Source organism: Chroicocephalus ridibundus, chromosome 5, assembly GCF_963924245.1.
Source record: "Chroicocephalus ridibundus chromosome 5, bChrRid1.1, whole genome shotgun sequence".
NCBI lineage: Eukaryota > Metazoa > Chordata > Aves > Charadriiformes > Laridae > Chroicocephalus > Chroicocephalus ridibundus.
Genome location: NC_086288.1, coordinates 59,230,616 through 59,253,445, shown reverse-complemented (window position 1 = coordinate 59,253,445; position 22,830 = coordinate 59,230,616). Strand labels below are relative to the sequence as shown.

Here is a 22,830-nt window from a genome sequence, read left to right as displayed (position 1 = left end):
CTGAGACCTATCAAGGGGCTGAAGAAAGATGACTAAATGTTGGTGAGGGATGGAGGAACAGTGTTGAAGCAGAGTAGATGTTGGGTAGGAGGAGAGTTCTGAAAACAGTAGCAGGGGAATAGTCAGTAGGTGTTTCAGAAATATCTGAAATGGAAGGGAAGATAGAAATATTCTGGTTCAGGATAAGATGAAATGGGCTATTAGGGGGAAATGAAAATTGGGAATTGAATGGAATGGCTGGAAAAGAAAAAGGTGAGTTTGGATTGGGAATACTCACTCACTTGGGAGATACCTGCAGGGCAGGATGATGGTGAAGAGGAAGCTTCATTAGGATTTAGTAAAATAAGCGTCTTTGTATCTATGCCTTTGGCTGAACCGAACTATACTTTCAAGCCTCTGTGAAATAGCCTGTCCCTAACTGTGGTCCATTGCTGTACGAGCTTATTGGTGTTAAGCAATGTATTACGAGGATTACGTCTACACTGTAGGACAAGCACATTTCAGGATCCCACGGGTGAGCCTTGCAGTGATGTCCTAACCTTGTGTTGGGAAAACAGTGGGGTGTGCTGTCTGCCCCTTTACCTCACTTCCAGCAGAAGATGACCTGGGTGCCTGGTCTTTAGGACTTTAGAGACATCAATTTGGACAGCTGGTCAATCAGCTCCACAAGACACACTGGAGAGTCTATCTGCCTCAATATGCACCGCCAGATTCCACTGATCTGATGCTCTTACGACAAGTGTAGGAAAGGCAGAATACGATTTGAGCACAATATGCCTATGGAAATGCCATTCTGAAATTAGCAATAAATGATGTCAAGCTGTATGCATGATATATGCTCTCGGTTTCTTACAGGAAACATCATTAACTTAAATTTTAGGTTGTTAAACTTCATTTAACACATCATATACTGTAAAAATCTAAGAAATAGCTAGTACAGTCACTCAGCTCACTATTCCAGTCTCCCACCTCAGTCTAACCTCTTGCCTCTTCATCTCAATGTGCACTCCCTTTGAAGAATGGTTGTGGGAGATGCATGAAGAAACCAAACACATGCAAATAAAAATTTTGGAAGAGAAGGCAGAGGCGTCTCTCCTTTTTATATTATGGCCTCATTGCCACACTCTGAGACTGTAAGGATAAGTGTAATTTATGTCTTTGCTAAAGCTTGCATTTTCCCTAAAGTGGCAGGTGCCTGCTTTTGCTTTGGACAAGAAATACTGTAAGATTTTCCCATTGTGATTCAGTTTGGTTGTTTTGAATCAAGGAAATTAATGCGAATTTGAATTTCAGAGTTTCCAAAGTGGCAAAGGCTTAAAATCATGCCATAGTGAATATATTTACAACTAAGATCTTCTGGGAAGTGTGAAAGAGGTAACAGCAGTAAACATACAGAAATTATACTGGACAAGTTTTCAACAACGGAACTTTATTTTTAAATGTTTCCTCTGTACCATTGGATAAAAGTGAAGCTTAAGTATGGCATATTTCAAAAAACTGTTATTGTCTTTTACTTATTTGTAATCAGATGTGCTCCCTGAAACTACTTAGAAAAGCCTGACCTGCGAAACGGAGGTGTGACTGCACATGATATACAAACTACCGGCCACGTACCTTGCAAAGGGAGAGGCAGCAGCAAGGACACAACCCATGGACACGTCCTTCCATAAACTTCACTACACATACTCATCCTGACACCCTGACACCCACATCCCATTGTGATTTTTTATTACTCCACTAAAAAACTGTAAGTGAGCCTAGATATGTCTGGCAACACTTTGGTCTGTCCCATAATGCAAAGAAGTTCTGAAAATCTGAACTCAGTTCATCAAAATGTGAAATGACTGGATTTAAATATTGGGGTTTCTAATGGCACATTTCAGTGTAGACTTAACTGAACACATGTGAGCACCTCCTTTTTTTTGAGCTCTATGTAACATGTATTACTAAGTAGAGTAGGATTCTAATGTATGTATATACATGAAATACAAAGGTTGTATGAAGGCTTAGGAAAATTTTCAGTGCTCATGCTGTTAATGTAAAACAGCCCTGTAATTGTCCTTATTATGTTAATAATTCTTCAGCTGACTAAATGTCTCTTCTCACATACTTTAATTTATCCTTCCCCCCAAATCCTAAGATTTTAAGTTTAAAAATGCAAAAACGTAGAATGGTGTGAGTTAGAATTGTAATGCCTGAACTCAGTCTGAAATTTCATATCACATTAAGGATGAGGTGGTTTTAAAATAATTGGCATCGTTGTGCTACCCTTTCTAGCTAAGACACAGGAAAGTTCGACTGCAGGTCTTGTGGTAATTTTACTTGCATTTTTGCTTTTGCAAATTAACACAAATGTCTTGGTGGTTAATTTAAAGCCTTTTATGTTGCCTCCAAAATTTCTATCTTTATTGGATGCACATCTGTAGTTTTATTTAATATGAACCAGATGTTGAAATCAAGGCAATATTTGTTAGGACGCTTGCACTGAAGAAGGGTTGCTACAGACAATGTGTTGTGCCAGTTCTCTGGGTACAGTGTCAGGCAGAAATAAAGTAAGTTGGAGGTTTTTTCTGTTTCGCTAATTAGAAACAAAGCTTTCTAAATCAATAACCTTCAAACACCAAACTTCACAATCAAAGAACTATGGACAAGTGTACATAAAATTCCAGAAGCTGTTGTACTTCATACACGAACCATTGTGCTGTTGCTAAAACTGCAGGGAGTTAATACACCAGTAGAAATGGGCATGCAGGGCTGCAGAATCTGTGCGATGGGATGATGCTGGGAAGACAACAGACAGCAGAGAGCAGAATGCACTCTTGGAATGAAAAATCAAAGCTAGCGATGAGAGCAGAAGCTGGGAGATGCAGCTGCTGCCATTGAGCAGGTGGTTGGTGGTGTCCTGTGTCCGGGAGGACTCCAGCTCCTGATGTGGGCTGAGGTACAAGTCAGAGGGAGCTCAAATCTGCTGCTTCTCCAGAGGTGTCAGCATCTTTCCATGCTCTCTGCAATATGTGCATGTTGGACGTGTTTAAGATGTGTCTGGTGTGTTTTAAATACTGAATTAGGTACATGGTCACTTTTTTGGTCACTGTTTGGATATAGGTCGCTGACTATCATGCCTAGAAGGTATGAGATGCAGAAGGAACAGAATCTATGACATAGAAGAGATAAAGATTTATTCAGTATGTATTTTGCTTAGACTCTATTTTTCTGTGCAAAATCATTATTCACTAAAAGGAGAGGCACAGCCAGTCTTTCGCCCTCATGAGCTGGAACATTTTGCTCTTGCAGCATAATCAGATTTTCCAAGCAAAACTCCTGGTTATTTCAGTCACATTTATGCAGCCGTACAAGGCCTTGGCAAAATTCAAGCACTGCAGAGCATGGTAACATTTCAAAGTATAAAATTTAAATTAATAACATATACTGAAATTTTAAAGGCCAAATTAAAAAAATAATATATTGTGTCTACAAAATATGCATGCAGGTAACCGATGGCATTTTTCATATGTTGAGTGTACAGTCTACAACAGTGCAGAGAGTACCTGCAGCAGTGATATCCAGAATCTCAATGGATCATATTCAGCGTGCTTTCATTTCATTTCCTGGCAAGTTCTGCCTTGTGTTTTGCAAGTGCAAAGGTTTAAGCTTAAGATCAAATCTTTATAAAGAATGAAGAATGAGCTAGAAACATGAAATAAGACTCTAGAAGAATCTGTGTAGGAAATAATATTTTCCAACATACATTTCTTTCTGCTATTGGTTGGGACTTGGTGTTAAAATACTTGAATAAATAAAACAGTGGCACTGCCTGTTTTGTAGTAAGGCGTAACTGTTGGTTCAAAGCAATGAGGTGAATGCAGTATAGGCTTTGGTGGGAGTTTGGCTCAGTTATATGATAAAGGCCCAATTACAGGATCCAAGTTGCTGTCAAATTAATCCCACCTTGGTACCAGGCACAGATTTTCTCTGTGCATCGTTCCCTTTCACACCAGTTCTCCTGTTTGTCCATCGCTTATTCTGCTTAGTATGTATATCTGTGCTGTGCAAGATCCAAATCGAAATCCATAAATCATAATTTCCTGAGGTATAGCTACATTTCAGCCACTGAATTCCTCAGTCATTCAGCTCTCCCTTACCTTCCCCGTCTGTAAAATGGGGACAGAGACCCTTATGTAGGATATTGCATGGTTTTGTCATAGTGCTAATCACCACAGGGTCTCTATGAATGTTTATAAAGTGCTTTGAAGATGAAAATTGCCAAAGAAGTGCTAGGGATGATTATTATAAGTTAATGAATAAATTTCAACATGTATTTGATTGCCAGGTAATTCAGAAGGGAATCACCAACCCTTCCCTCTCTTCGAAGAAAAAAAAGTTGACAGTCAGCTAGTTGCTAATTAGCACTCAACTGAAATGCCTCCAAAGCTGAGTGCTCCCAGTTGAGTCCTTTAAAAAGTAAGCTTTCAACTAATTGAAATATGCTGAAAGTTGAGCAGTGGGTGAGGTGTGTAACAGGTAAATCAGTATGGTGGAGTTGGGTATGTAGAAGGAATACTAAGCTTTTCCAGGTCGGCACTAGAACTTTTGGGGAAAATGGTAGCCAAAATGAGCATCTCTTTTTCATATTCACACATCTGTTCCCTTTCTCAGGCCCAGTTTGTAATCTGTCACAGGCGGGCTATGCTGCCATATATTTGTGAGGGCAAGTTAGGGAGGAAGCGTTACTTAAAGATTGTGTTGAAATCTGGTGTTGCTTATTTCTTACTATATTGAGGGGTGGTTATAATGATTCTTCCTTTGGACTGAGACAGACTTAAGAAATTTTGAATAACAGATTGCGTAATATGTTAGAGCCGAGTGACTGTGCCACCTGCATTTAATTCATATTTAGCTTGTCTGTAAGGGAAACTAGTGTATCAGAAAGGGGCTCAGACTCTTCAGGTCCTTACCTCTCTGCTGGCCTGTCTGATTTTTCGCTGGAGGGTCGGTCTCCCAGACCACAGTCTGCTCCTGTAGCCTCCCCCACCACTTCTTTGGATTTTTTTGCTGGCTGTCTGCCAATGCTATAAACCGCAGTAATGTCTTCTCTGCTGCTGAAGGCTGTTTTCTTCCTCAGCTGATGGGAGATGGCTGCAAGAGGCAAATGACAGGGATTTCATCCCTTTCTTTTCCCTGCTTGACTGCTCTGGATTCACCACCCTTAGTATCAGCTCTTCAAGGAAAGAGGAAAACACACTCAGCTAAACTTGTTGAGCACTTTGGGTGAAGAATCTCAGTTGCTTCAAATAGCACCTTACCAGCATCAGCCTCCAGTGAGAAGCCACCCCAAACTTCAGCAGTGTCTATGGGGGCAGGGCCGGGGAAAAAAAGAAAAAACGTGTGAGGTGAGAAACTACCAAGGCAGGTATTTACAAATGATTCATGGAAAAGGAACTCTGTGCTCCGAAAGGGTCTGTGGGTGGATAGGGGTGATACGAAGGGAAATGGAAGAAATGGAGTGAACACGGAAACAAGGGGGAGATGGAACAAAACAAGACAGAAGTGGTCTTGAAGCTGCTGGATTCTGGAAAGCGGCCTTTGTAGTGTTCTCAGAGACAGAGCAAGACCCAGGTATATAAAATCTCTTTGTTGTTTTACCCATCTGGAGGATGATCTGGTTCTGTCAATGGGCAAGTGTTCTTTGGTATCCTGAAGCTATTGCAGCCCAGGGAAGCTCCCCTGGATGTCAAGGGCTGAATATTTCACACTTGGGACCTCATCCTCTCCTCCCTCCCAGCACCTCACAGAGCTGTTTTCCTTGACAAGAGTCCTCTCTGGCATGGTCACAATGTACCTTGTAGCTGCAGTGACCGTGTGTGATGCAGGGTAGGTGGAAGCCTCCCGAGTATACTGCCCACTCACGGTGCCACACCAACAGCACAGCGAGGAGCAAAGCAAAGCCTCCAGTGCTTAAAGCATAAGTCCCTTGTGAGCTGAAGAGACAGATGCTGCAGCTGAAAGCTCCTGCAGACCAGTAACCCGTCTGTGTTAGGCACAAAGGGAGGACATTTAAAACACACTGAGCCCTGGCTTACCATGGCTTAATCAGCGAGATGGTAAGTTGGTTTGTCCACTGTATCTTGGTATGTTTAGAGGGCCCATCACTATACCACCAATATATGATTTGCGCCAGTTTGAGTTTTGTCTCATGTTTTCTCCCCCAGCTCCGTCTGCTGCAGGTGCTGAGCGTGTTCCGTATGGGTAAAGCAGACAGACTGCTCAGTGAGGGATGGGCTGCCTCCTCAAAGGCTGCTTTCAGCTGAGCATTCATGAAGTTCCAAGACAAAATTTAATAGTAATTTTAATTGTGGACAAAGACGTTGTGTACACTGCAGAACTGAAAAATGTTTAAAATCTCTTTTGTGTTATCATCTCTTCAGAGGTACTTCTACCATCGTTGGTGAGTGTTGGAGCTGTAACTTGAATTTACTAGCATTAAATAGGCAAAGAGAATTCTTAGAATTGTCATATGTTTTGAATTATAATTATATGTAATTTATGCAATGTAGGTTTGAGTTTGCAAAAAGCCTGAAGAATTTAAAAGATGTGAACCCTTCTTGTTGTGCTGTAAACTCTGAAACATAGTAGTTTTGGTGGGCCACACTTATGGATTTTTAAAAACTTTTCTGATAAAAATAATCACGTCATTTATTAATGACAGAAAAGGACAATTATCACGACCAAAAAAAAAGTAGTCTACATGGAAAAAGCCTGGAAGTGTGTACTGAGCCCAGCAAATATTTTTAACAATGGATTAAAGAGATTTATTTAGTTTCCTGTCCACAAATGTTCTGTGAAAGGACAGTGTTTTCCGGAATATGTTTTTTATTTCAATATATTAATATTTAATGCAAACAAATTACAGCTTCTAGAGTTCTTATAAATTGCAAGCATCTGGACACTCTATTCTATAGCTGTAGAAATTAATGGCGGTATTCAGTTCCGAAACCTGTCAAAATCTGGTGTTTGAGCAGATCAGCAATTGGGCATATATTGCAGATGATGGGCTATTGCTGGTGGTTCTTCATTGTGTGTCCCAACTTTTGGTAAGCAAATTTAATTTAGTCACTCGCAAGCATCCATAGGTAAACAGTTTTGTTCTTTTACCTAAGGTCACTCCATCAAAAGTCTTCAATGCTATCTGGCTTTTGTATAAACGAAGGGCAATTTGAAAAGGTAGTTTTGTTGGGTTTTTTTTCAAGAAATTTATGTTTACTTGAGTATTCTCAAGAAATCTCATTTCGAGTACCTCTAGTTTTTAGCTTTCATTTGCTGTGTATCTTTAATGAAGATCAGTCTCTCCTTTCCCGTCTTTTCAACAGCTACAAACCACCTTAAATGTATCTTTATAAACCTGATTACTGACAGAGACTGAACAGTCAACAACGCATACCAGGGATAAATGCAGCAATTACACCTATTTACAGCTGTATCTCTTTTCTGCATTATTATTATTACTAAGCGGTTATTAAAAATAGCGCAGCCTTCGGAGCTGCTTTGATTGTCTCCTTGGCAAAGTGAGGACCGTGCCTCAGTTGTGTGTGGTGCTTTTTGCTGTCAATGCTGCTTGGTGGCGTGGCGTGGCAGTGGGCAGCAGCATGGATGCCCTTGCAGCGCAGGCTGTGCGGGACCCCCTGTGCCAGGGGCTCAAGTAATAGTCACAACCAGAAAAGGCAGCACCCGACCATGTGTGACAGCATAAAGAGCAAAGGCAGAGGAACAAACCACGCTGGTTCATCCCTTCTCACTCCTTTCTTGGGTCCTGGAGGAAGTTTCTGCTGTTGGTTTTTGGTCCTTCTATTGTAGCGCATCTCAGCTACTCAGGGGCACTGAGGTTTTCATGCTGTTGGGCGCAGAGAAGGGTACCCGCATCCTTCTGCTCCAACAAATCCATGCTTCCCCCTGAAATTAAGGGAAATTGTCCTCCAGAGCTGTCAGAGTAGTCTGTGGCTTAGGTGGGTCCTTCTATTTCTGCCCAGGAGAGGGCAATCTGGCACCCAGACATCAGACAGCTCAGCGCACCATGTCTTGAGGGTCCTTGGGGTGTTGGGGGCCTGTGTGGTTAGTGCTTGGACAGAGGGACGTGAAACATGGCTCTGTCTCCGCTGGTGGGGTCTGATGCCACCCTTCTTTTACCCACCCCCCCTTCCTTGCTGGGAATCTTGGCCCCACATCCCAGTCCCTCTCCGTTCTGCTGTGCTGCGTCTTGTGCATGGGTGCAGCACCCACACCGTGCCAGGTGAGCCTACGTAGTGCGGGAGATTTGAGGACTGGGTAACCCAGGTGGTGTCACTGTCCTTCCTTTCTGGGCTCTGAGCGGTGGGGTGAGGCTCTCTGCTTTGAGGTGCCGCGGTGGTATTCGCACCTGCATATGCCCTTGTGAATGCAACTCTGCACACAGTTTTCCCATTTGTTTGCATCCGTCCATACACAGGCACAGGAATACACCCATTTTCAGATTTGGGAAGACTAACTAGTCTCTTCCTCTTGTTTTCCTCCACCTCTGTTTTCCTCTGCTCACATTAAACTCGTTTTCCAGATTAAGGAATTTATTGATTGTCCTAAATCTTGAGCCAGATGTTTGCCTTTGACCCCAGAGCCACTTTGGGTAGCGGCTTGATGCCAGTGGTGCGGGGGTTTGGAGCAGCCCAGGCAGCGGGGCTGGCTGCACGCCCCCTAACCCTCATTCCCGGAGAGCACACGAAACTTTAAAGGCGGCAGATCCAAGTGGGAATCAAGACGACACTGTCAGGATCCCTGTAACTTTATTTTCCTTTGATTCTGCCTTCTGTTTTTCTGTTCTATGCATCATGCTGGTCTAGATGATAACAGGCAACTGGAAGTGCTGCCGGAGCCTGTAATTAGCAGGTTCCTACCCTGGGACTTGGTTCTTGCCGGTGGGCTGTAGGTGTGCGATAATTTGCCAGTTAATCAATAGGAATTATTAAAATATCACCGCATATTTTTGCTTTGTGCTAGACCCATACACAGAAGCTCTTCTATGGGGTGTGGGGGAAGTATTTGAGAGTATCCCAATCCTGAAAGCAAATGCCACTATTCATTCACTTTCAGTACTCCGAGTTTGTCGGTTTTTTTTTTTTTTATTTTAAGACAACCTCTTCCTTTCCCCCCACCCCAGACAAAATGAAAAATGTTAATATTATTGACGCGTTTAACTTCTTGAAACAGCGAATTTTACCCTACTCAAAAAGTCCTTAACACAGATACAGTTTTCAAGCTATGCAAAATTCCACCATTTTAATTACAAAAAGCAGTGTGTCCCTTCTTGGGCAAATATGTCTTTGGATTTGCTTTGTAAACAAAGTAAAACCCACAGTTTTCTGTGTTGATTTATAATATTTTTTTGACATTTATTTAAGTAGGTGGTACTTCAGCCATAAAAATTGTGTCTATTAGTGCTGTAACTCTGTAATTTTTCTGGTTGCTTTGGTTTTAGTCTTTAAGGTAGCCTTGCTGGGATCTGTTAAGAGTACAAGGTAGACGCAGGGAAGTTTTCTCCTTGGTACGTAGCCATGTTAGAGGGTTCTTGTGCAGCCAGTGAACCCTGGCAGAGCAGTGTCACTGTCCCTGCAGCACTATTGAGCCAAAGCTGTACATGCCATTTGTTAAACTCAGCATCTCCTGTGATGGTACTGGAGCGACAGCGTAGCCTTGCAACGTATCTGGGGAGCATTTAAAGAGAGAAGAGAAATACCCCATGTATTATCTGTTGGCTCTGTGTTTAGTGACAGAAGCTTTGGGAAGTCTATAAAACAACTCAATACGTCACTTCTTACGGAAACTGTTATTCCACAAGAGTATACAGAAATAGTTTTGCTAAACAGTGGCTGGTACATCAAAGATAAATTGTGATCCAGATGAGTGGTCAGTAGAATAAAACGGTGAACTTTTGTATTTTATCCTGAAAAGATAACTTCAGATTTTCCAGATTTAGACAAATGCCAGTGAAAACTGGAATATTTCAAATCTGTTTTAAAATATTCCTACATTAAGTTGGATTAGAATTAACTTTTTGGCAGTGAGTGAAGCCATATCACGCTCAAATATTTTTCAGGTTTATTACATAAATTTAGGAACATAATGGTGCGTGCCTTGATTTCCCCATCTGTGAAATGGGTGATCCCACAGCGTTCCTGCAAAGCGCCCTGTCTGAGAACTGCTGTGACTGCAGCTGATTGTTATTCTCTTAATCATATTAGTTAACTAAATCTGTTCCTAGAGTGGTTCCATTTGCTTGAATGAATTTGCATGAGAGATTAATTCAGCGCTGTTTATTGTTGTTTTTACATTTATTCAGTACTGTAAATAATGCCTGATACTTTACAGCTGTGTATAAAGACACAGTCTGTGCTTCAAGGGCTTTTTTCATACAGGTAATTTGAAGGCTCTCCGCTTAAACCTTGCACTTTCACATGTAGCAGATGAGCCCATTTTGTTTCCTCTATATTTTGAGGACTTTTTCTGCTCACGTGGTATCCGCTCCCAGCACTTTCCTGCAAGTATGATTCAACAGATAAAGTTCATCCTTCACCGCCAAAGGGTGACTACCTCCCCTCTGCCCTCCCTTTCCCCCCTCGGACACCCCCACCCCCAATTTTAGGTATCGTTAGAGTAATGTACTCTAACCACTACTGGGTTTGTGCACAGGAATGAGCCTGAAAGCAGGGACCAGTCTCCTACCTAGCTGTCGCCACCTTTAAGCCGGATAGCTGCTTTTAAAATGATCCATTTGCTTATCCCGAACCCCCGCCGAACGGGACCACCAGCAGTTATTCGGGGGTCTCTTTCTCCCACCCGGCTCTTTGTGGTTTTTTGGTTGTTTTTTTGTTTTTTTTTTTTTTACATTTTTCCGGGAGGTTTCTGTTATTAGCATTTGACTGCTCTCCATTGTGCCAAGTGTGGTGTATGGAGGTTATTTCTTTGTGCAGGCTGCCCGGCCATCCCGCCCCTGGGGCGGCAGCAGGGCCGTCCTCCCCCCCGTCCCCCCAAAGTGGCGAGGTGAGGTACAGCCCCCTCTAGCCCCCCACCCCCTAAAAGGCAGCAGCGCCGGGGTGGCGAGCGCTGCCGAAGCCCGGCTAGCCCAGCGCGGCCGCTCGGAGCGGGCAGAGCTGCGCGGGGGGAAGCGCCCGGGTGCGGGTGAATCACCAGCTGCAAGCGGCGGGGATTGTCGTGGCCTGTGTTTATGTATTTTGTAGTAATCACATTTCTGACATTACCCAAGCGTGCTCCTCGCAGAGGGTGATTGGCTCAGGCAGCTTTTAAACCACCTATATGCTAACAAGCCTTGCTGCCAGGTTCCTGAGGGGTCCTGGCTGGGAAAAATTAAACCCAAACCTTAGACCTCTGTCAGGCGGAGAGGAAAATTATATTTTTGAACTCGTCCACAGCGTGGACAGGAAATGACCCCTCCAGAAACTGCTGCTTTAAAAACGAGCGGTGGTGCCTGAAGCTATCCAGTCTCTCTCTCTCTCTCTCCTCTCCCTCTCCCTCTTCCTCTCCCTCTCTGGAGCCTGTGCGCTCCCGCTCCCTCTCCCCCCCCCGCCCCGTCCCCCCCGTCTCCTGCTATAGAGGGCTCCCACAGCAGTTCCCAGCCAGTGCGTGCAGCCTGGATGTGTGTGTGTGTGCGCGCTGCTACTTTGTACTGTGAAGAACACCCAGCCCATGTGCTCTGTATGGATGTTGATGATACTCTGTGTAGCTTGAATCTCTGCACGCAGGCAAGATGTCCAGCACACCACATGACCCTTTCTATTCTTCTCCTTTTGGCCCATTTTATAGGAGACACACACCATACATGGTGCAACCAGAGTACCGAATATATGAAATGAACAAGAGGCTGCAGTCGCGGACGGAGGTAAGTCCCTCAGCCTTGTTTTCCTGTGCATGGACCGTGGGAGGTTTCAGCCCGAATTCCAGCTGAAGCGTCCCACTAGACAGTACAGTATATGCAGGCACGAACCCTAATTAATTTAGTACTTTAATTGGGTAATCCCTCATTATGTTTCCACGCAGAGCAACTCTTTGAGGAGATACCAGCTTAGGCTGAAATCTTGAAATTACAGTACAGCACTTCAGGATTGATTATAATGCTGGGCTCAGGAAATTTCTTTGCCTTAGTGTGTTGTTTGCTCAGGATCCGTCCTGCTGGCATTTGCAGCTATAATATTGCAAGGTATCGCTCGAGCTTTTGTACAAAACTAATTCAGAAATGTTGCAGGCTTAGGGGGAGAGACGAACCTTTCTCTGGTTTTGTTCTGTAAACTCGTTAAAATTGAAAATGAATGATAACAGAAAACAGGAGCGGAGTTTTAAAAACTTATTCCTAGGCTGCACTTAAAGAACACATGTGTAGGACGACCAACAAGAGAAATTCATGTTTACGTTTAGAATGCGGTCACTTTTAGCGAGAGAGATGATCGGTTCACGACTTTATCATATAGCTGTCAAAAGTACCCAATAATGTAAACTACATTCACTGTTGCTTATGCTTTGTATAATCTGTTCGTGGTTTGTACAGCCTGGCTTCTACACCCAGATCAGCCACCACAAAGAATATGCTGAATGGGAAGGGGAAATACTTTTGTCACTTCGAGACAAAAAATAGTGGAGGCTGCATCTTGTTATTTATGTGGTTAAATAAAGCACACTTTTTAGTCTGTTGAAGTGAAAACTGTGTGGACCGAATCCGGCTGCGTTTCTGCCCATGTGTCTGTGCTTGTGCAGCCAACATTCTTGGTGCTGCAATTTTTCATAGTAGTTTACTAGTGGCGCCCTGAAAACACTTCTAAAAAGTATTAATCTTTTATAGTGAACGGCTTTATGTAGAGGCAAATATCTGCCAAATTGTTGCCATGAAGCATGGCAAAGGATCTCAGATTGGTCTGTTTGTATTGTAATTCTTTAAGAGAACATGAGGTTATCATGAAATAAACACACATGCCTGAATTGTCAGCTAAGCTATGGAGAATCTGTGACGTTTAATGTATATGATACAGCTAACGAGATGTGACCTGCTTTCTGATTGGGTAACCGCTATGGGGTAGCTGCTTTTCTAACACTGTTGTCACTGCTAGTCTTAAAACATTGCTGTGGAGTAATTGGTAAATATACTTTGTGCTGGCTAAAAACTCCAAGCAGCTCATTGCTCCCAAAATCATGGCAACTGTTTGTCAGTTTTGCCCAAGTTGTTGGTTGCCGAGGGTCACTGCCATTTACATAGAATGAGGCGCTTTGCTGGGTTTATTTGCTACTGTTTGTCAGTGTCTTGCAACTTTGTTCCTTAAATTCCTGTACATATTTATGTAATAATTTCTAGACTTTTTCAAGTGAAAAGAAGAAACATGTATCATTAAGTGATTGCTTCAGGGTTTTATATACAAGCTGTTCTGAAAAGCTGTCAGTGCTAATTTAGCCTTTCTACATATTATTTTAGTAGTACTTTTAATAATTGACCAGTTTCTGATTGCAGCTCCTTTACAAATGTTACACTAAAAAAGTTTTTGAGGGACTCGTGAAACAACTTCCCCCTCCTGCGTTGCTGAGGTGTGCTGAGTTAGACTTCAGCGCGTTTAATTGCAGTTTTTGCTGTGCACGTTTACATGGACTGTTGTGGGCAAAAAGCGATAACCTACTCTTCCTTGCTAGTACTGCCATAGGTTTCAGCAGCATTTTACTCTGACAGACAGTGCTTAGTTAATGAAGGCCTTATGCTCCAGCATTGCTTTTATTTGCTCAGAGCAAAAATACTTCTGCCCTGTGATTGTTCGGTGTTTACATTCTGGTTCTCTGTTTTTTAATTTCTGAGCTCTGTGCTGTAAGCATTGTTGTTTGTTGAAATGTATTTTCTAGCTAGCTTCAGCTCATTTCATTCATCCTCCAATTAGAACACCTTCCTTAATAAAAAAAAATTAAAAAATATTAGTTTCCTGGGACACTTACAGTGACTAGGTGTGGACAGCTTGTAAAGAACCGTGCTGTCTTGTGGGGCAGGTTGAGAGTGGAAGTTCCACATTAATTTTACGCACTTCCAAGCATGTTTGGAATTGGTAGTTGAAGGCTTCTGGAGCATGGATAACTAGCTCTGAATTTTTTGAATCCAGACCAATGGAGCCCTGTATGTCATGGAAGGAATGTGCTTGTGCTGTGGGTGATACAGGCTTACCGGGTGAACGTTTCTCTTCAGGCAGTCTTTGGAATAATGTAGGCACTGGTCTCTGAAGGAGGCTGCTTGTACTCTGTGAGCCCCAGGGGGTAGGTGAGCATAAGTAAAGCAGCTTAAGGGGAAAGGAATTACAAAGAAACTTTCCAAAAGACTGGGGGTAGCAAGCTGGCAGATTCCACTTGGACCCAACTTCTGGAGAGAGCCAGTGGCAAGTGAGGATGTGTTGAAAAATGGGAACCTGCAGTTCTTGTCCCAAATATATCCTCATAAAGCCTTTGGGATTGTTCTGTTTTCCTACGAAATAAAAATGTTCTTAATAATCTTTTAGAGTCAGACTTTCTGCTGTCCCTTGCAGTGGTGGAAGTTCCAAGGCAGAGCAAAACATACATAATTCAATTAATTTTTACAGAGGATGGATGGAGAGCCTATGAAAGGAGTATCTGTATGTCCTGTCTGTGTTTTCTCCCCTCCATCTGTAGAGCCCACCTTTGTAGTGAATTCCTGGAGTTGCTCTCTGGAGCTTGCAGGTAGGTGAGAATGATTCAAAAAAGCAATGGGCTGGTAGAGACACCATTGGGGAATCCACCAGTAAATGCCATTTCTACTCTTGCTTCCCCAGCAGCAAAGTCTACGCTATGCTGGGGGAGGTAGAAGTGTCCTCAAAGTGGCTCTGCACTTGGGCACGCTCCCTGAGAAATCCACTGCTTCCACTCGGGTTTGTGTCAGCATTGGGTAGAAGGGAATAATAGTCGGTGTGAAGGATGTGCTCAGTGTATTAAGCAGACAAAGTACAGAGTGATAAATAAAGGTCATTTAGATGCAGCATGGCTATCTTTGTTGTTCTTGTTTTCTTTAGGAAGAAATGGTGGTCATGAAAGTAAAGAATTAGCAACTGTGGCCTGCGCTAGATGCGCAAACTTTTGCTCTCCAAACTTCTGACAACTTTATGGGCTCCTCGTGCAGAACCTACAACTGCCTTTTTAAATGCAGGGTCAGTCTTAGGCGAAGAATTCCAATCACACCCAGGCAGGGGGTGGTTTTATGATGTAAGTACTGGCAAAAGTCCACCACCTAGCTAATTCTTATGTGATCTAAAGTAAATTAGGGAGTCTGAGTTACTAACCAGCATACAGGAACACCTTACCTTCCTTAAAAGTTGTTCAAAGAAATCTAATCTGGTAATACTTTTTTCTAAATGGCAATTAATACGTGCTTTCTTAATAATACTTTGGGAGCGCCTAGTGCCGTTTTGTAATGCATCAACAATCCTGATTTGAAGAAGTAAAATGAATATTTAAATGTTTAATAATCTCTGGCAGATATAAAGATAAATCTTATTTACTTCTATCATAGTTGATTAACTTTCTGGTTAACCAAAATGCAGCTGTTTCCATGCTCTGTGTGTGGTTTTAAGGATTTCATTACCATTCACTCAGTTTATCTTAATATTTTTATATCTGTGTTAGTTTAACATTTCAAGAAAGCAATCCTGTTGTGGCACAGTCAGCAGTTTCTGAAGTTCTAGCTAGCGATACACAGCATAGGTAAATTAGCTTAAATATTTTCTCTGTTTTTCATAAAATTCGGTGTTTAAAAAAAGCCTCTTTTCCACTTTGATGTTGTAAATCCTTTTTTGTTCTAATTTTTATTCATTTGAAATTGCTCACACTTAAAAGAAAACAAAAGGTGATTATATCTTGTATATAATTATTTTTCAGTAACATTACAGTGCGCTGTGGGTAGATCGCTTGCAGTTGCTGACAGTTTAAAGTTTGAGGCATTGCTTTATTGCCAATAATCAAAGAAATGTATCAAGCCTTTCAGTTGTTTATTTAGTTCCCGATACTGTTAGAACTTTTGCATATCATAATGTATTAAATTCACCTGTATGTCTCTCTGCCACTACAAGAGGTTATGCTCTACATCGCCATTGTATGCAAAACACGGCTTTCCTTCTGGCTAAGAGAGCAGTGTTTTAAGGATGACTAGAGAACTAGATTAGTAGCGTATTTGTTTTAAAGACAATCATCTTAAATCATATTAAACTCATATTAAACTGTATAGTGAATTTCACAAAAGTAGAGATTTCATGATGGAAGAAAACGTAAAGAAAATTAAAAGGAAAATAAAGGAGGATGTTATGATTATTTAAAAGCTACTAAATGAACGGGAAGCTTACACAGACATTCATATTCAACCAAATATTTAAAGCCAAGCAATCAAAGCAAAACAAAATTTCTGCAGTTTAATGCATGTCTCTTATTTTACTTCCTCACATTGCTATCAGATGAAAGTCTTTTTTTCTTCTTCCTGATGCATTTTTAATAGATTAGTCATAAAAATCTATGTTGTGACATCACGTTTGTTCACATAGCAACTTAGTATCGCAAACAGACCCCTCATATTGTGTACATAAGTCTGAGTTTGTCCAATGAGTTTGTTTTGCTGAGGGGAAAACACATAAACTTCTGTCTCAAAGTATTTTTGAGGAAATATTCTTTCACCCACAAATATACTAATACTTAACAATTCTTAGAACATGAGTAAAGTATTTTAAAAGAGTACTTGCAAATCATGCTTTGCTGAAACTAAAACGTCAGTTTTAAAAGAAAACCCTTGAACTTCTTTAGGCAGACACTGACTTCAGAATGGATTCAAAGCTCTTAGTTTACTGATTGTCTTTTATTTCATATAGTTTTTTCATCCCTTTTAAAAATTCAGTTGCAGCTGTTTTCAATTAAAATTGTTACAAACTAACAATTCTTATGAGGCTGGGGGAGAAAAAAAAAGACTCTACTTCCTTTCCATGCTGATCCTTAGCTTACAGTCAGGGATGTCTTGCTGCCTTTTTTTTCCCCCTAAAGTTTTAATATAGAATGTAAACTGCACGCATAAGGAACAGGGAGCTTTTGGGGGCAGGGGCTGGTGAGGGGGGGAGAGAAAGTCAGTGTGCAAGTGTAAAAATGGATCTCCTCTGCAAGTCACTCTGATGCTTACGTTTTCTATTAAAGAAGCCTTTTCAATGCTTCCTTTTCTCTTTTTCATTCTTTACTCTTTAAACCACAAATCCACTTAAAAAAACCTTAAATTCAGTCTTTCCCTGATGTAAACAAGATTTACTATGCAGATCCAGTCTCAAAAATAGAAACCTCTGGATGGTGAGAGGGAACAAAATAGAGATCATAACAAGGCCCCAGTCCTGTGCTCTTGTTTAAGCTGGAGTTTTGCCTGCAGTAGGATTGCAAGATCAGATAAAAAAAAAAAAATCATTGTTTTTTGGTATATACTTTCTTTGTTTACAGAAAAAGGGTATGGGCAGATTGCTAAACTCATTGCAATATTTTTAGCTGGACTCCTCACTTCAAATGGTATTTTTTTGTATCTTTTTGCCAAAAGTTGCATATCTGCTGTAAACAGGCATTCCAACCATGCCGATACTTTGTTCGGTTGCTTCCTCCCCAAGAAGAGCTTTCTTTCCTGCATAGTACTGTGTAAACAGGCCAGCGTATATCCTCAGTTTTGCTGGGTGCTCTTTTCCAAAAGTTGTTTCTAGAAGCCTCAGAGGGTTGCCCCAAAGTGGCTGATGATTAGTCTCTGAAAAAGACTGTGGCAGGCCAGGGCCTGTTGGCCAGGTCTCAATGCTATTATTTATTGGGCAAAAATAGTAGTGAAAGAAACCTCCTTGAAGCCCTGGCTGATATCTTCTCCCTAGACTTGTGTCTTTCTTTTCTCCAGTACATTCTTTCTGTGTTTGGTCACTGTTTTCAGAGAGAAAGCACTTTAAGGTCAGAATACTGTTTCCGTTTCTATTACATTGTGGTGAACTGCCATGCCCTTCTAAACTAAAGCCTGTAAATTACGAATCTAAGCCGAATAGTACACTTGGTACTCCTGAGGTAACTGGGGATCAACTAGAACCACCTGCTGACCATAAACCTCAGTATGGGAACAGTTGATGCTTCTGGAGACAACTCTGGCACATTTGTGCCTTATGGGTCTAGTCAAAAATCATCGACCTGGAAAAATGAGACCTTTACAGAACTAATTGTGAACTAGGACTTGGTGACTTTCTAAGATTATCACCTCTTCAGGACTAAAGAGTGTTGGTAGTGTAGAGGCTTTGCAAAGGCCATAAATTTTACATGAGCAGGCTGTCCTCTCCACGAGACTTAGGTTGCCTTGGCACCACCTTGCTGTTTATACACCATTGTCAAGAAGACATAATCATGATGAAGCTCTTGGCCAGGGTGGTGTTCCCATCTGCATCATACAGACTTGAAGCATGAGAATTGAGTGTAGCAGAATTCTTCTTTATGAATAACTCTAATAACTACAGCCAAAATATAAGATTCAAACTAGAACTTCTCCCTAAGGTCTTTCTGTTGTCAACATTCGCATCCAGGTACTTGGCCAGATCAGAGTCACAAACTCACAACTGACAAAGTAAAGCCATAACTTTATGTAGGTTTCTAAATGGACTTCAAATCTACTGCCTGTTACCTCCAAACTAAATAGTTAGGTCTTTGCATCCTTCCAAACAACTAATAAATTAGAACATTGCTGTAATATCTATCACACACGATCTGCAATACCTGCTGATACCCATCTTTCCTGATTCTAAGCCACAGAGTCAGCTTGCCAAGCCTAGTTAGCTGCACAGAAACATTCAAATCTGTCTGTACCGTTCGTGTGTGTGTTTAAAAAGCGAAAGGGGAAATCTAATCTCTGTGTATAGTTTTGCTGTCAGATTACTCGCGTACAGCAGATTCAATATCTGTCCAGATCCTGTCGGTTTTACACAACTGCTAGCTGCAGACTAGAGCATCCTTCATGACCCAGAAGAATTGCATAGGCCAGTTGGATGACCTTATCTATTGTGTCCAGAGGGCAAATGAAACATTATGTGTGTATAAAAGTCACCATATTTGGGAACCCCTAATTAAGGCAGATGCAAGAATAGACCTAAACATAGATCAACTTTGCTCATTCGTGAATAACTAAATACCTGGGAAAAGCAACTGTCCCTGTTTGAACATTATTATGTGCAGTCTTACATCGCCTGTGCAGCACACTATTTTTACTTTTCTTTTGGACTTCCAAACATTTGTTTTTTCTAACTGCATTTCTATTAGGTTATTTTCTAAAGTAGTAAATTGAGAAAATTATGACTTCTGGTACATTGCACATTTAAAGTATTTCATGTACCTTATTGTGATTCTTGTTCCAGTTGTGTAGTTTTGCTTCAGCCATTAGCAGAAGATTGTATGAGAGAAAGAAGAATGTATAACCTGTCCTAGAGCGGGTTATAAAGAGATTTCTGAAATATTATTGACCACATTATAGAAAAAGAAATATTCTTGCTCTTTAAATACAGTAGTCACATGTAGAGAGGAAAATGCTCAGAAAACAAGAAAGTAAATAGAATGAAACTTTTTAGTTTTATTATTGTTTAAGCTGAAGCACCCTCACGGTACTCCTTCCCTCAGGAAGGCAGTCAGCAGCACCAGCATTCCTAACCATCTCCTCTTCCATGAACTACAGATCCTCCAGCTTCAGGTGACATTGTTGAGGCAGGCATGAAACCTGCTTTGCCACTAGGTTTGCAACCAGGATAGTATTTTACAGTTGAACAAAAGGAATGTGAAATGCCGTTCACCTAGAATGCTATGTTTTCTTTATGCGTTTTACAAAAGTCTCATGAATGGGTTATGTGGCAGTGGAAGAAGGCCTACAAGTGTATTTTTCACTCCGTCTCCCATATTCTGATAGTACCTTGCCTTTTCAAATCAGTGTCACCATCTTCCATAATTCTTCTATCCACTTTAAGTACCAAAAATGTTTTCGTGTTACTCCATTTCACATCACAATGATATTATTGTGACTAGAAAGTAGAAGAACTGCTGCTCTAAATAATTCCTTTAGAGCAAACGAAAATTCTTCATGTTGAAGTTGTTCAGCGTCTTGTGGGACCCTCCCTCCTTTTGGAACTCGGCCAGCGTTTCTCCACTTTTTTTCTTCACTGTACCAAGATGTTAGAAACATCGACAGGACATAGGTTCTATATGGGCATTTGCAACCATACCACTTGCTGTAGTGCATGAAGGCAATACAATAGCTCTATCAGTTCTACCTAGACTTAATCACTGGAGTATCAGTTAACCCTTAGGGTAATTAGGTAATAATGCTGTTGATGTGATTTGAAGTATCATTTTAAGCAATTAGAAGTTCAGATATAATGTGCTGCAATTATGCATTATATAGCGCATCTATCCATTTTACAGAGCAAAAATTACCATATGTTTTGTGGGAAGCTTGGCATTTTGCACTGACTGGAGTTCTGCTTGTATTTACGAACAGCATGCCTGTAAACTGTGGTAATAACTCTTTGAAGGCCACACCTATGCACATTGCTGATTATGTTAAAAAGCACAGGCCCGTTTTAATGAATGTGTTGGCATGAATAATGGGACATGAAAAGCCAACGCACTGGGTAAAGGTTCATTACCTGAGTACAACAAATACTACATGCAAAATTTCCATGACTATTCACTCAAGTTTAACAGTGAATTTGCTTTGGCTATGCTCTTGCTCTTAATGCGTTTCTGTGAATGGTTGATCAATGGAGTTTTATTCTTACAAATAATTGCAGAATGCAAATTTAAATTTGTTAAGCACTCTGGAAAGAAGTTGCTTATTTTATACAGGCTAAGCTGAGATGCAGCGTTTCCTGTTTTGAGTTTCCAAAACCTCCTGGATAGAACCATGATACTTAGAAATTAAACACACCAGAGAAGAATCTCTGACTGCTTTTCAGTCAGGACTGACTGGTGTATGAATGTAAAGCAAATTAATGGCAGTGACTAGTGGCAACAGGAAAATTACAGGTCAGTAAATATGATGTACGTGCGTATTTTTTTCCTGGGACAGGATGCTGCTTTCCGTGCAGTTACTTTAGGAAAATGTAATAAAAAAGAATTGGTGAAAAAATTCAAAGCTTCCTGGCATTTTAAGCTCTAGCTCCATCTGTGCTCATCCAGTCAAGGATGGGAAACATTAATACACAATATATGACCAATCACAGCATATAGTCTTAGCAGAATATTACATGCTTGCAGCACCTGCTTGTTATGAAAGATGAGCAAAAATGTGTCTTAAATTTGAATAATTAATAAATTCAAATAAATACTTATTAATTCCTAGTAACTCTGGGTAGAACAAAGTGGAATTCATAAAATTTATTATTTGATGTGAATGATTAGCTCAGCTCTTTTCAGTACCTCTTAACACCCTGTCAGGGTTAATAATGCAAAGTAAAAAGATCGGTCAAGATGCCAGCGCACCAAGTACATCTCTTCCCTGACGGTGCTGTAAGATTATTTAACACCCACATCAAGAGCATCCCGAAGCAGCCGAGTTCCACCTTGACTGATTGTCTCATCCAAAGGGCTGCACTTCTAAATAAGCAGCGTAGCACAGACTTCCCGGTACAGAGCGGTGTTAGCACTGGTATGTAACCTGAAGCCGCAACCTGCGTGTCTAGACTGACAAGAATCCTACCAGTTGAGCCGCTGTGACACCTTGTGGCTTACAAAGCAACACGAGCATCTTTTAGAGAACTAACAGGTAAAATCCAGAGGTTAATGGGTGTCCATAAATGCCTTCTCATACGACTATCAACAGTAATCTCTTCGCTGGTTTACTTGACTATGTTTTCAAGATAGTGTTAAATGAAGCAGTAGTGGGCTCATTTCTGCTCAGAGTCCTTATAATATGTATTTTACTGTAAAGTCTCATAAGATGGGGCATCATTTCACTAAGTCTGACCGGCTGCTATTCTCTCCAGTGCTCTGGTGTTTGCTCATCATTCAGATTACATCAAGAAACACTGTTTTGGCTGCAGTACAGAGTAAATATTTTATTTGTTTGCAACCATTAATTTGGTTAACCAAAATAATGCTTGAAGGGAGTATAGTACTTTTTGGTGCTGAGTATGTTCAAACAGTAGCAGAGTTAAAAAGTAACTAAGATACAGTAAGCACGCGACTCTGTAAAGCCCTGAATTTGAGGTTATATAGATGAGTGTTTCAGCTATGGATAATTCATTAACTGCAGTGAAGCTGTATTTTGCTGAGAAATTCTCAATAAACTTAAAATTGGGACAATAATGCATGCAGATGAGAAGGAACTCTGCATCTGTAAAGGCTCAGGACCTCACAGTACCTGACACTAGTCTCTGGATTGTTACTTTGTGATGTCTTCAAACAAGGACGTCCATGTTTTCTTTCATGACAATCCTGAGCATTTGAGAGGAGTTTTCCTGTAAACTCACGCGTTATGGCCTGTAACACTTTCCTTGGCTCTGACGCTTTCAAAAACTTGGCAACAACTGGGCTGAAATGGTTGTCTTCTGTTGCCAAATACCGACTTACTGCTGAATTCGCTCCGTTACGATACAAGGGGTGTGCATCCCTCTGTTTTCCCTTCTCTTCAGGTATGTCTGCAGTGCTGTCACTTAAACGTAATATGTAGACCTACATGCCTGAACTTGCATTTAACTTGCTGGTGTGGGAAGCAGAGGCAGCACAGGGCTCAGGGCATGCAAT

At 41.2% G+C, this 22,830-nt stretch overlaps 1 protein-coding gene across 9 annotated transcripts in view; it reads left to right on the top strand.

Annotated features, from left to right (window-relative positions):
- Positions 1-22,830, top strand: part of LDB2 (LIM domain binding 2) — a 375,747-nt gene that overhangs the window by 143,494 nt on the left and 209,423 nt on the right. For 3 of the 9 annotated variants that reach the window (XM_063336652.1, XM_063336656.1, XM_063336654.1), the window contains exon 1: positions 11,583-11,920. In XM_063336652.1, the coding sequence (XP_063192722.1) occupies positions 11,789-11,920 (132 nt within the window). In that variant the 5' untranslated portion in view covers positions 11,583-11,788. Of the gene's footprint in view, positions 1-11,581; positions 11,921-22,830 lie in introns of those variants that run through there. The other 6 variants (XM_063336650.1, XM_063336651.1, XM_063336657.1 and 3 more) reach the window with 4 other exon arrangements.